Here is a 13,957-nt window from a genome sequence, read left to right as displayed (position 1 = left end):
GCGGTTTTGCGTTCACGCAAACGCCGATCAACCTGAATGGCTAATGACATAGAATCGTCAAGACCAGAGGGAACAGGAAATCCCACCATAGTATCTTTTACGGCTTCTGACAAACCCTTCCGAAAGAGAGCTGCCAAGGCACCATCATTCCAGGTAGTAAGGACCGCCCACTTTTGGAATAATAAAAAAAATAAAAAATATAGTTATTCTCACCTTTCGATGTCCCGTTCAGCCATCCTGCCTCTCTCCACGCTCCGGTCCCAGTGATCCTTTGCACGAATGACCGCAAGACTTTGTTATCCCGCGAGACCGTGACATCTCGCAGTCATTCGTGCAAAGGATCACTGGGACCGGAGCGTGGAGAGAGGCAGGATGGCTGAACGCGACGCCGGAAGGTGAGAATAACTATATTTTTTATTTTGATTCTATTTTTTACAGGATGGCAAGCGATGTCGGGCGCTCGGCATCGCTGTGCTGATCGCTGGTGAAGCTGTCTGTGTGACAGCTCATCAGCGATCACATAGCGACTTACTAGCGATCCTGACACCTTGATATCGGTGTCGGGATCGCTGGTATGTCGCTTAGTGAGACGGGGCCTTTAGTCCCAGGAGCGTCTGCTCGCCGCTGACTAATGCTGGATGCTTTAGCTGAACCTGGGGCAACAGCAGCAACTAAATGCATAGGAAGTCAGTGTCACCTGCAGGGGTGGGGTTCTTCTTCATGCAGAAGAAGAACGAAGAACTACGTCCATGCATAGATTACAGGGGTCTTAACGCCATCACAATTAGATTCCCCCTGTGCAGTGGCGGGAACTTGACTCCTAACATTTACCTATCTTTGAACAAAATTTGCTGACTTTGAGGAACAATGCTCGGGAAACCAAACACGAATCTGCATATCGTATGTCATGCTGAATTTGAGATTGACGGACATTTGCTCAAATTTGCTCATCTCTAGTGTTGAGATGTAGAGCCGTAATAACTTTTTTGTCAAGTCGTCGATGAAGGGTCTGATTTTACATAGTCTGCCATATTCTGGGGCATTTCTAGGTAAGTATTAACTATTGTCGTTAAAATGACAAAGACTCATGAGCATTTCATAATGGGTCCTAGGAAAAACAACTAAAAACATAAGGGTGGATTGAAAGGGCTGTTAGACCAGTAGAATAGAATGCTCGTTTTTTTAACAAAAAAATATATTTATTCGATCCACAATCCTTTTTTGAATTATATCCGATTATTCATTCGTTATGTGGAAGAAGTGTTCATAGTCTGGGATCATTTGTGGAATGGTTAAACAATAACAATCACATGAACATGAAGTTTACATCTAAGTTCAGAGGCACATGTCTTGAATTTTTAGACATTAATTTATGGGTAGAAGATGGGTTTCTGCACACAGAGATTTACCGCAAGCCATCTGCCTCTAATGGCCTTTTGCACTTTGACAGAGCACATCCCCATTACATGAAAAACTCCCTCCCTTATGGACAATTCCTAAGATTAAAAAGATTTAATAGCACACAGGCTGGCTACCAGAAGCAAGCACAGGCTTTGAAAAAATGCTTTGAAAAAAGAGTTTACCCAAGTACAGTTCTTGATAATGCCATATCCCGGGTTGACAACTTGAATGCCCCTCAAACAATATCTGAAAAAAACTCTGCTGCAATTAAAAATAAAAAATGTTTCACCTTTCTGCTCACATTTAGTCCAATGAACAATTACATCAGAAGTGTTATTAGAAAAAATTGGCATTTGTTGGAGAGGGACAAAGATCTGACAGATATTGTAAAAAGAGGTCCTCTGTTTGCGAGCCGTCGGAGTAAAAATTTAAAAGATCTATTGGTTCACAATAGGTATAAAAGTGATAGTAAAAACTGGCTAGGTCTGAACAGTCCTGTAGGCAACTATAAATGCAAGAACTGCCCTTTTTGCCCCTTTAAGTTGACAGGAAAATCCCTCAGAATTGGAGTAATCCAGCATGAGATCCAGAATTTTATTTCATGTAAAATAACCCATGTTGTGTAAGTCATCTTCTGTCCTTGTGGTTATTATTATTTATAGAAAACTATCTGTCCATTGTATGTTCGATTCAGAGAGCACTTTCAGTCCATTTCTACCAGAAAAGGGGTCCCTCGCTTGATTGAGCTTATTAGAAAAATACATGGGGGCAATGCAGAGTCGTTGCGGTTCGCAGGTGTAGAAAAAGTATCCCTGCCGGCTCAAGGGGGAAACCACTATAGAATTCTCTTACAAAGGGAAGCTAAGTGGATTCTATGAAAGAATGCCACAGGATCCTTAGGGTTAAATGAGAAAATAGATATGGCGGTTTTTCTGTAGGAATTATTTATATCTCCGTGTCTCACCGTGATAGATTTTTAATTCTTGTTGTTTTTTAATTTTTTTTCTTGATTAATTTGTTCATGTGTTTCACACTATTGTGGGAGTGTGAGTCGGAAATCAGGAGGTGTGTTCACACATGTGTGTGCTTTAATTCTCACCTGCCTGCATTCCAGTCTCTGGACCCGTTGAAGCGCAAGTGCGTGAAACGGTCGTTGTCCACCCTCTGCACATTCCTCCCGAGCCAATGTCTTTTAACCAATAAAGAATTTCTACGATTAAACGGTGAGTGCCATCCTTTCTCTCTTTTGCTACATAAATAAAATCATGGGATGCATTAAAAGAGGAATAGATGTTCATGATCATGAGTCCTAATGCCTTCTCATCTAGCAGAGGCACTTGGCAATCTTTGACTTTGATTTGAGTCGTGACCAGAATTGTTGTGTAACCACAGCTTCAAACACAAACCATGAAAGAACAAGGTAGAGAAGTGAGGTACACGGTAGTGAGGAAAAGCCGAATGGCAAAAGTCAGATTTATTCTGACATTGCAGATAAGTCATTAAGAAAAAACTGCTCAATTCCTACCCATATCCAAATCCAATGAAGTTGTAGTATCCTATAAGCTAAATTTATGGAAATCGCTCTATTTTTTTAACTATGCCTGATGAGTGTTAGATTTGTATTCCTGAAGCTTTCGCCTGCAAACCAACTTTTATAACATAACATTCATTTTGTTCTCAATTTACAAGTTACAATAAAGTTTTCTCAATCTATTTTTCATTAATATTATATATAACTAGCTGAAGAGCCCGGCGCTGCCCGGGCATAGTAACTAACTACGGTTAGTTATAACAAATTATAATGATTATATATATATACACTCACTGGCCACTTTATTAGGTACACCTGTCCAACTGTGTGTTAAGACTTAATTTCTAATCAGCCAATCACATGGCGGCAACTCAGTGCATTTAGGCATGTAGACATGGTCAAGACAATCTCCTGCAGTTCAAACCGAGCATCAGTATGGGGAAGAAAGGTGATTTGAGTGCCTTTGAACGTGGCATGATTGTTGGTGCCAGAAGGGCTGGTCTGAGTATTTCAGAAACTGCTGATCTACTGGGATTTTCACGCACAACCATCTCTAGGGTTTACAGAGAATGGTCCGAAAAAGAAAAAAAATCCAGTGAGCGGCAGTTCTGTGGCCGGAAATGCCTTGTTGATGCCAGAGGTCAGAGGAGAATGGGCAGACTGGTTCGAGCTGATAGAAAGGCAACAGTGACTCAAATTGCCACCCGTTACAACCAAGGTAGGCAGAAGAGCATCTCTGAACGCACAGTGCGTCGAACTTTGAGGCAGATGGGCTACAGCAGCAGAAGACCACACTGGGTACCACTCCTCTCAGCTAAGAACAGGAAACTGAGGCTACAATTTGCACAAGCTCATCGAAATTGGACAGTAGAAGATTGGAAAAACGTTGCCTGGTCTGATGAGTCTCGATTTCTGCTGCGACATTCGGATGGTAGGGTCAGAATTTGGCGTAAACAACATGAAAGCATGGTTCCATCCTGCCTTGTATCAACGGTTCAGGCTGGTGGTGGTGGTGTCATGGTGTGGGGAATTTTTTCTTGGCACTCTTTGGGCCCCTTGGTACCAATTGAGCATCGTTGCAACGCCACAGCCTACCTGAGTATTGTTGCTGACCATGTCCATCCCTTTATGACCACAATGTACCCAACATCTGATGGCTACTTTCAGCAGGATAATGCGCCATGTCATAAAGCTCGAATCATCTCAGATTGGTTTCTTGAACATGACAATGAGTTCACTGTACTCAAATGGCCTCCTCAGTCACCAGATCTCAATCCAATAGAGCATCTTTGGGATGTGGTGGAACGGGAGATTCGCATCAGGGATGTGCAGCCGACAAATCTGCGCCAACTGTGTGATGCCATCATGTCAATATGGTCCAAAATCTCTGAGGAATGCTTCCAGCACCTTGTTGAATCTCTGCCACGAAGAATTGAGGCAGTTCTGAAGGCAAAAGGGGGTCCAACCCCTTACTAGCATGGTGTACCTAATAAAGTGGCCAGTGAGTGTATATATATATATATATATATATATATATATATAAAGCTATGGGTAGAGCCCCGCCCATTCCGCATAGCCACATTCACTATAATAGCCCACATCATCGCATCAGCCAGAGCCACCAGACTGCTACCCCTAATATCCCACATTATCCCATCAGCCAGAGCCACCGGACTACTACCACTAATATCCCACATCATCCCGTCAGCCTGCAGTCAGAACCAGAGCTCTGAGAGGAACGGTCTTAACTCCGATACTGGGGATCCCTTTAAGAGAGACCTGAATGGGAGGAGACACAGATTAGATATTAGAAAAAACTTTTTGACAGTTAGAGTGATCAATGAGTGGAACAGGCTGCCACGAGAAGTGGTGAGTTCTCCTTCAATGGAAGTCTTCAAACAGAGGCTGGACAGACATCTGACTGGGATGATTTAGCGAATCCTGCTTTGAGCAGGGGGTTGGACAAGATGGCCCAGGAGGTCCCTTCCAACTCTACGATTCTATGATTCTATGATTGTCATCAGAACCAGAGCGCTGAGTGGATTTGCCCTGAATTCCATACCAATGATCCCTTTAATAGAAGCCTGGGGTGAGAATCAGAGCACTGAGGGATTTACCCTAACTTCCATACCGGAGATCCCTTTAAGAGAGGCCGGGGGTCAGTACCAAAGCACAGAGTGGATTTTCCCTCGTACCGAGGATCCCTTTTAGAGGGGACTTGGGTCAGAACCAGAGCGCTGAGTGGATTTGCCCTAACTTCCATACTGGGGATCCCTTTAAGAGAGCCTGTCATCAGAACCAGAGCTCTGAGTGAATTTGCCCTGACTTGCACACCAATGATCCCTTTAATAGAACCCTGGGGTCAGAATCAGAGCGCCGAGGGATTTGCCCTAACTTCCATACAGGAGATCCCTTTAAGAGAGCCTGGGATCAGTACCAGAGCATTTGAAGGCAATTGCCCTGACTTCCATACTAGGGATCTCTTTAAGAGAGGCCTGGGGTCAGAACCAAAGCACTGGATGGATTTGCCCTGACTTCCATACCGGAGATCCCTTTAATAAGTGCCTGGGGTCAGTACCAAAGCACAGAGTGGATTTGCCCTAAATTCCATACCAATGATCCCTTTAAGAGACCCTGGGGTCAGAACCACAGAGCTGAGTGGAACTGTCCTAACTTCCATACCGGGGATCCCTTTAATAGAGGCCTGGGGTCAAAACCAAAGTGCTGGATGGATTTGCTCTGACTTCCATACCAATGATCCCTTTAAGAGGGAAGATGTGCCTATAGGATGGAGGATGTGTGATTGGTATATAGCCACGGGAGGGGGATTCATTTCTGTCACTCACTGCTCCTTTCAGGGAGGAAGACTATGGCGGGGAGCTTATGTTGCCAGGGTTGCTAGATTTCTCCCGCCATGTCAGTGTCTGCTGAAGTGTTGTCAAGTGGGAAAACTGTTGGTCATAGCAAAAAATCACAGCTCAGCTTCTTTTAACCAGCTCTGGTGAAATGAGAGATGCTTAGTGATCGGTTGCAAGGAAAACTGTTGCTCATAGCAACCAATCACAGCTCAGCTTCTTTTGAACAGCTCTGGTGAAATGAAAGATGATTTGTGATTGGTTGGTGATACACACACACACACATTCAATTGTATATATAGAGATACCGTATATACATTGAATATACGAGGTTTCAGTTGAATCCATAGGGCCTCGCAGCAACATCAGGAATGGGCTGTGCTGACGGTAAACTGAATTGAAGCTATGCAAACATCACATCATTACTGTCATACAGCACACAATTTATAAGGACAGTAGAACATTACCTTTGGTGTCTCCAGTATATCCCACTGTTTCATAAATGGGAAATCGAGGACGATCTGCTGAGTCTTCAGACTTGTTGATCAGAACTTCCTTCACCACTTCAAATCCATTGAGTACCACCATTTTCTTCCAAAAGTACTGCAAACTAAATACATCCCCAAACTCTTTTTTCACCTGTTAAAAATATGTTTTTGTGAAGGAAATAATTAGTATTTTTCATAAAATAAATCCACAAATAACGCAGAGATGTCACCTAGGTCATTAATATTTTAAAATGTATCTAAAATCTATTAATCATTACAATCAGTATTACCTGTGTTACATAACAGATTATATGCTCACTGAGTTTTTGTTTTGCTCTTTAATATGTAATTGAGCATTTAAAAATTCATAAAATTCATTCATAGAAATGATTTATAAATGCAAAACTTTTTACAATAAGTTTCCATATTAGACAAATGAAGAGTGGCACATAGCCATCTCTGTGTCCCCCATAAGTATTAGGACAATTGGTCTTTCTTAATAGTGCATACAAGTTCCAGGTGGCCATCACTGTATATAGATATCTCTATTGCAGTTTATGGCATTTGAGTTTACAATGCGGAGAACCATGTGCACCCATGGACTTCTCTTTTCTGCTAACTAGATCTAAAGGGAACTCCAATTCTTACCATAGGAGCAGGTTCCACTTTGCTTTCCTATTGAACATTTACTAATGCTATATTCACTTTTGCTATGTCAGAAATGTATCAAAAGAGTATACCATGTTAAGTTTAAGGCTACGTTCAGACGTAGCGGAACTCTCATGGAATTTACAGCTAGAATTCCGGATTCCATTCCGTGGGAAAATCGCATTTTAAATTCCCGTGATTTTCCCGCCAAAAAACTAGTGATTTGCAAGCATAATTAGCTTGCAAAATGCTAGCGTTTTCCAAGCGATCTGGAGCATCGCTTGGAGAACTGATTGACAGTTTGGTCACACTCGTCAAACATAGTGTTTGACGAGTGTGACCAATTTTTTACTACTGATGCTGCCTATGCAGCATCAGAAGTAAAAGATAGGATGTAAAAAATAATAAAAAAAAATATTGTTATTCTTACCTTCTGGCGTCCCGCGCAGCCTTCCCGCCTCTCTCCATGCTCCCAGTCCCAGTAATCCTTTGCGAGAATGACCGCGATGGCGTCCGTTCTCGCGGGATCGCGTAATCTCGCGGTCATTCGCGATGACGTTGCGCTCCGACGTCATCGCGAATGACCGCAAGATGTCGTGATCTCGCGAGAACGGACGCCATCGCGGTCATTCTCGCAAAGGATTACTGGGACCGGGAGCGTGGAGAACGGCGGGAAGGCTGCGCGGGACGCCGGAAGGTAAGAATAACAATATTTTTTATTTTAAATTCTATTTTTTACAGGGATATGGTGCCCAGAGCCCGGAGGACAATCTCCTCTCCTCCGGACCGTGGGTACCATCCGCAAATGTTCTGCTTACTTTTCGCATGGTGTGCACAGCCACATGCAGAAAGTAAGCAGAACAATGCACTCCTATGGGTGCGGGATTGCCACGATTCCGCTAAATTAAAGAGTATGCTGTGTTTTTCACCGCGAAGCGATTCCGCCGCGGAAAAAAGCGCAGCATTAGCACAGCATTGCGGAATCCCATAGGAATGCATGGGATGCTTATTTTTCGTGTTTTCGCTGCAAAATCGTGCGTTTAAAACCGCCGCGGAAATGTGAAAAAAACGCTACGTGTGAACTCAGCCTTATTGTAGCTCTCAGGAGTGATTCAATATGATAATATGGCCCTGGGATCAGAAAAGGTTGCACATTCCTGCTCTAAAATGAGTTAATTGTGCAATCAGAAGTATAATGGTAGCAATTGGGCAGAAACAATTCTTCCATATTTGATAGTAATTGTAGAACTTTTCTCTTTTTTTCTAACTGGCTTACCTGGCAACAATAATTCACCCGTTAAAGAGAACCTGTCAGCAGCATTTCACTAAGTAAAGCACAGGCAGGGCCATATTGGCGCTGTCATATTCATTGAAATGATACCTCAGGTGAAGAAAACTGTTTTGAAGATTTTCTTTAATATTTGAAGTTTCCTTGTATTCATATCTTCGTGTATCGGGATGGGCCTGGGTAGGGTCTCCAGATTTGCTGGGTGTGTTTTCTTCTGTATTTTAACTTTCGCTGTCTTGGGGTCATATTCAACACCGAACTTTCCTTTGCCCCTCATATCCGATCACTTACTCGCTTTTGTCACCTGCATCTTAAAAACATCTCCAGAATCCGACCTTTTCTCACCTTTGAAACAGATAAGACTCTTACTGTCGCTCTTATTCATTCTTGTCTGGACTTACCAAACTTTCTCCTCTCCAATCCATCTTGAATGCTACAGCCAGGGTCATATTTCTGTCCAGCCGCTTCACTGATGCCTCCATTTTGTGCCAGTCATTACACTGGCTAACTATTCGCTACAGGGTCCAATATAAACTCATCTCTCTCGCCCACAAAGCTCTCCACAGTTTTGCACCGCCTTATATCTGCGATGCTCAGGAACAGACAACATCCGAGAGTGGACCCTCTGGATCACGGATCTGGAGCCCCCGGGCCAAGTGCGCTAAGTGATGACCGACCCCTATACAGGGATCGTTAGGGGCAGGACCACAGGGGTCAGAACCTCGACAGCCGGAACCAAGAGGGACGGCTCGAAGGACAAGCAAAGCTACAGGTGGGACCGGCATGCCGGACGGAGTTTAGGGTACCTGAGTAGGGGGTACCGGGGAGGGAAGGGCAAAGGGAACCAGGCAGCAAATACCCGTAGGGGGCAGCAGGAGAGAGGCACAGAGGGCGAGGGAAGGCAGACGTGGGAGCCCCAAGGACAGATATAGCAACGGACGAGCAGCAGACTGGAACCCCAGGAAAGGAAGGAGACAAGCACAGGGGCACGAACACCAGACGATAGACAGGGAAGACACAGAGTGGAATGCACGGAGAGGACATGGCAGAGGCAGACAGGTAGGACGGCAACAGAACCAGTGACAGAAATGAAGCAGGCAGGAACAGAGGAAAACACGAGACAAGAGAACTATAGCTGAACTATAGGAGGCCAGAACAGTGCAGGGAATACCACACAATCAGCAGGCGTCTTCCCCTTATGGGAGACACCTGAAATACTTCAAGCCAGGAAGTAGGTCACCAAGCCCTGCCCCTCAGCGACGCCCACCGCCAGGTAAAGAGAGTGGTCGGTTGCGCACCCGCGGCCTAAGGGAGACGTACGGGACCACAGCAGAGCGGGAGACAGGATGGGAGAGCGTGCGGGTAGAGGAGCGCAGGCAAGAGGAGGCTGTGGCGGGTCCCCCTTCTGAGATTGGCCAAAAACTTTTTCAAGATAAGAGGGACATTAACAATCTCTTGAGGCTCCCAGGACCTTTCCTCGGGACCAAATCCCTTCCAATCGATAAGGAAAAGAGTCTTTCCCCTGACTCTTTTCATGGCGAAAATGTCCTTTACTTCAAAGATGTCATCTGACCCAACTGGCGAAGGAGAAGCAATGGGGGCTGGTTGAAACCGATTAAGAACCACAGGTTTCAGGAGCGAGACATGAAAGGCGTTAGGGACCCGGAGTGAAGCCGGCAACCTCAGATTATAAGCCACCTCATTGATGCGTCCAAGCACTTCGAAAGGCCCGATGCATCGGGGACTCAACTTGTAAGAAGGGACTTTCAGGCGGATATGCTAGGTTGAAAGCCAGACTTTGTCGCCAGGATGGTACGGAGGAAGGTCCTTCCGTCTTTTGTCCGCATGCTTCTTAATCCGGGCACTGGCATTCACGAGCGCCTGCCTGGTCTCCTTCCAGACTTGCGAAAATTTCATGGCAAGAGAATCTGCTGCAGGAACTCCTGACGACGTGGAAAAGGGCAGCGGAACACTAGGGCTCTGACCTGTGACCACAAGAAACTGCGACTTGGTGGTTGATTCACTGGGATGATTATTATGGGCAAATTCAGCCCAAGGTAGAAGTGAGACCCAATTGTCCTGATGGGCGTTGGAAAAGTGACGTAGGTAGGTCATCAGAACTTGATTAATCCATTCCACTTGCCCGTTGGTCTGTGGATGATAAGTGGAGGAAAAGTCGAGAGATGTGCCCATAAGCCGACAGAGAGCCCTCCAGAATCGAGAGGTAAACTGGACTTCATGATCAGACACAATCCGTTGAGGAAGACCATGCAGCCTGAAGATCTGGTGGATGAAGATCTCGGCCAACCTCGGAGCTGACGGCAATCCGGGCAAGGGGATGAAATGGGCCATCTTGGAGAAGCGATCTGCTACGACTAGGATGGTAGTGCATCCAGCTGAGTGAGGCAGATCTGTCACAAAATCCATTGCGATTTGCGCAAAAGGGGCCTCTGGAACTGGTAACGGGTGAAGAAGACCGAAAGGCAGGCTCCTCAGCACCTTGTTCTGAGCACAGATCGTGCAGGAGGCTACATACTCCATCACGTCTTGGCGAAGGGAGGGCCACCAATGGTAATGGGAGAGAAGCAAGAGGGTCTTCTTGGTCACAACGTGCCCAGCTACCTTGGAGGAATGCCCCCAGCGCAGCACCTCCGAGAGTTTGTTCTGAGGGACGAAGGTTTTGCCAGGCGGAAGAGTAGAGAAATTCACAGGAGCCATGGTGATAACTTTGGCAGGCTCGATAATATATGATGGGCCCTCATCCCCCTCAGGCAACTGCAAAGACCTGGAGAGTGCATCCGCTTTGATGTTCCTAGTCCTGGGTCGGAAAGGAAGCTTGAAATCAAAACGAGAAAAATACAGGGCCCATCTGGCTTGTCTAGAATTGAGTCTTTGAGCGGACTGCAGATAGGCCAAAGTCTTGTGGTCCGTGAAGATAGTAAAGGGGTGCACTGCCCCTTCGAGCAGGTACCGCCATTCTTCCAGAGCCATCTTGATAGCCAGCAACTCCTGGTCTCCAATGGAGTAATTGCACTCTGTAGGCGAAAAGGATTTAGAAAAACCCGCAGGGAATCAGACGCCCAGATGGTGCCTGCTGGGAAAGAACCGCCCCCCGCTCCTGTGGAGGAGGCTTCCACCTCTAGGACAAAGGGCCTACTGGCCACTGGGCGATGTAGGATCGGTGCAGATGCAAAGGAGCGTTTCAAAGCAAGGAAGGCATCCTCGGCTTCAGGAGACCAGCTGTTTGACTTAGTTCCTTTACAGGTCAGGGCCGTGATGGGCTTGGTCACTGTGGAAAAATGAGGAACAAACTGTCGGTAATAATTAGCGAATCCTAGGAAGCGCTGGATGGCTTATATACCAACGGGGCAAGGCCACTTGAGTACCACAGAGAGTTTCTCTGGATCCATCTTCAGATCGGAATCTGTGATTATATATCCCAAGAAGGGTAACGAAGTTTTCTCAAAGAGGCACTATTCAATTTTAGCGTAGAGATGATTCTCCCGAAGATGATGCAGGACCACGCGTACACTTCTCTGATGAGAGGATAGATCGGGCGAGAAGATGAGAATATCTTCTAAGTACACCACCACACAGGAATACAGTAGATCCCGAAACACCTCGTTAACGAATTCCTGAAACACAGCCGGAGCACTGCAGAGACCAAATGACATGACTAAATATTCATAAAGACCATCGCGGGTATTAGAGGCAGTCTTCCACTCGTCTCCTGCGCGGATCCGGATTAAATTGTAATCTCCCTGCAGATCCAATTTCGTGAAGATCCAAGCCCCCCTCAGCCAGTTAAAGAGTTCAGGGATTAGCGGAAGAGGGTACCGATTCTTAATGGTGATATTGTTCAGGCCCCGGTAGTCAATACATGGCCGAAGTGATCCGTCTTTCTTCCGAACAAAGAAAAAACCTGCACCAGCAGGGGACGAAGATTTCCAAATGAAACCCTTTGCCAAGTTTTCCTGTATGTATTCTGTCATGGACGAGGTCTCTGCTGGGGATAGTGGATACGTTCTCCCTCTGGGAGGGGTAGCTCCAGGGATCAGGTCGATGGGGCAGTCATTGACCCGATGCGGTGGCAGAGAATCCGCTTCCTTTTTGCTGAAAACATCGGCATACGCGTGATATGGCGCGGGAAGGCCCGGGAGGTCGACTGGCCTTGGCAGAGAACGAGTAAGGACGATGGCCCGCAGACAGCGTTCATGGCATGAGTGACCCCAATACAGAATCTCCCCTGAGCACCAGTTAATGACTTGCTTGTGCAGCCTGAGCCAGGGTAATCCAAGGAGAACAGCATGGGATACTTTAGGCAGGACGTAAAAAGCTATTTTCTTGAGACGGAGTGCTCCAATTTGTAGATCTACTTAGGCAGTAACCATGGTGATGAGCTCAGGTAGTGGTTTGCCATCGACGGAGGTGATCGCACGCTGGTTTTTCAGGATGACCACCGGGATCTGGAGTTTATCAACCTCTTCTTGACGAATGAAATTACCAGCCGCACCCGAGTCCACATACGCCTCCACAGATCTACGCTCCCGGCCTGCAATAATTAAAGCTGAAAGGGTAAGGGGCAGAGAGGAATTATGGTCACCTAGGGAGGCCTCTCTTACCTGGCCTAGGGTGAGGCGTTTCACAGTCTCTCAGGACAGGTGCGCACAAAGTGGTTGGCTCCACCGCAGTACAGACAGAGACCATTCGTCATCCTCTACCTATGCCACTGCTCGGATAACTTGATACCATCTATCTGCATGGGCTCGGAAGTGGCGCTAGCAGAGGGTGCAAAGGAGCGTGGAATAGGAGCTTGATACAGCCTAAAGGGCCTTTTCTCCCTAGCCGACTCTCGAGCGCGTTCCAAAAAGCGAAGATCTATATGAGTAGCCAGGGATTTGAGATCCTCCAGGGTGGTGGGAGTGTCCCGCCCGGTAAGCTCGTCCTTGATTTTGGCTGAGAGACCGCTCCAGAAGGCACCCACCAGTGCCTCATTATTCCATCCCTGCTCCAAGGACAATGTCCGAAAGCGGATGGCATACTGTCCTACAGTAAGGGAACCCTGGCGAAGGTTAAAAAGGGCCTCCGTGGCAGAAGCTAAGCATCCAAGTTCGTCAAATACTTTGCGGAATATCTCCAGAAAATTCTGGATACTCGAAACCATGGGATCATCCCTCTCCCACAGAGGATTCACCCAGGCCAGAGCCTCCCCCTCCAGATGGGACACTATAAACGCCACCTTGGCGCGATCTGTGGAGTATTGCTGGGGCAGAAGCTCAAAGTGCAGTCTGCACTGATTTAAAAAACCCCGACATAACTTAGGATCCCCGCTATACCTGGGAGGCTTTCCCAGATGAGGAGGCGGAGACGAAACTGCGTCCCGGGGTAGGGTTGAAGCGGCTGCTGAGGACTGCAAGGCAAGCAGTCGATTGGCAATGGATGCCAGATAACCAAAGATGTGAGACTGAGCACCGTGCTGCTGCGTGAGCTCCTGCTGGAGACTGGCTAAGAGGGGAGCATGCCCTGGGTCAGTGGTTTGCTGGTCGGAAAGCCGGGTGTCCATGGATTTCATGAAGGACATTATCCGGGTCTGATTTTCTCGCAAGTAGAGCAGTTCCTTCTGTGTAACGGCCGCGGAACCGGCAGGGTCCATGGCCTGGTGATACTGTGACGCTCAGGAACAGACAACGTCCGAGAGTGGACCCTCTGGATCGCGGATAAGGAGCCCCCAGGCCGAGTGCGCCAG

General features: G+C 46.7%; 1 protein-coding gene across 3 annotated transcripts in view; it reads right to left on the bottom strand.

Moving 5' to 3' along the window:
• Positions 1-13,957, bottom strand: part of LOC141098687 (cytochrome P450 2D15-like) — a 393,026-nt gene that overhangs the window by 298,877 nt on the left and 80,192 nt on the right. For all 3 annotated transcript variants that reach the window (XM_073586654.1, XM_073586652.1, XM_073586653.1), the window contains exon 2: positions 6,255-6,426. In XM_073586654.1, coding sequence (XP_073442755.1) covers positions 6,255-6,426 — 172 coding nt within the window. The remainder of the gene's footprint in view (positions 1-6,254; positions 6,427-13,957) is intronic.

The sequence above is a fragment of the Dendrobates tinctorius genome, unplaced genomic scaffold, assembly GCF_039654945.1.
Source record: "Dendrobates tinctorius isolate UK_male_01 unplaced genomic scaffold, ASM3965494v1 ptg000094l, whole genome shotgun sequence".
Taxonomy (NCBI): domain Eukaryota; kingdom Metazoa; phylum Chordata; class Amphibia; order Anura; family Dendrobatidae; genus Dendrobates; species Dendrobates tinctorius.
This window is presented reverse-complemented; position numbering and strand designations above follow the sequence as displayed.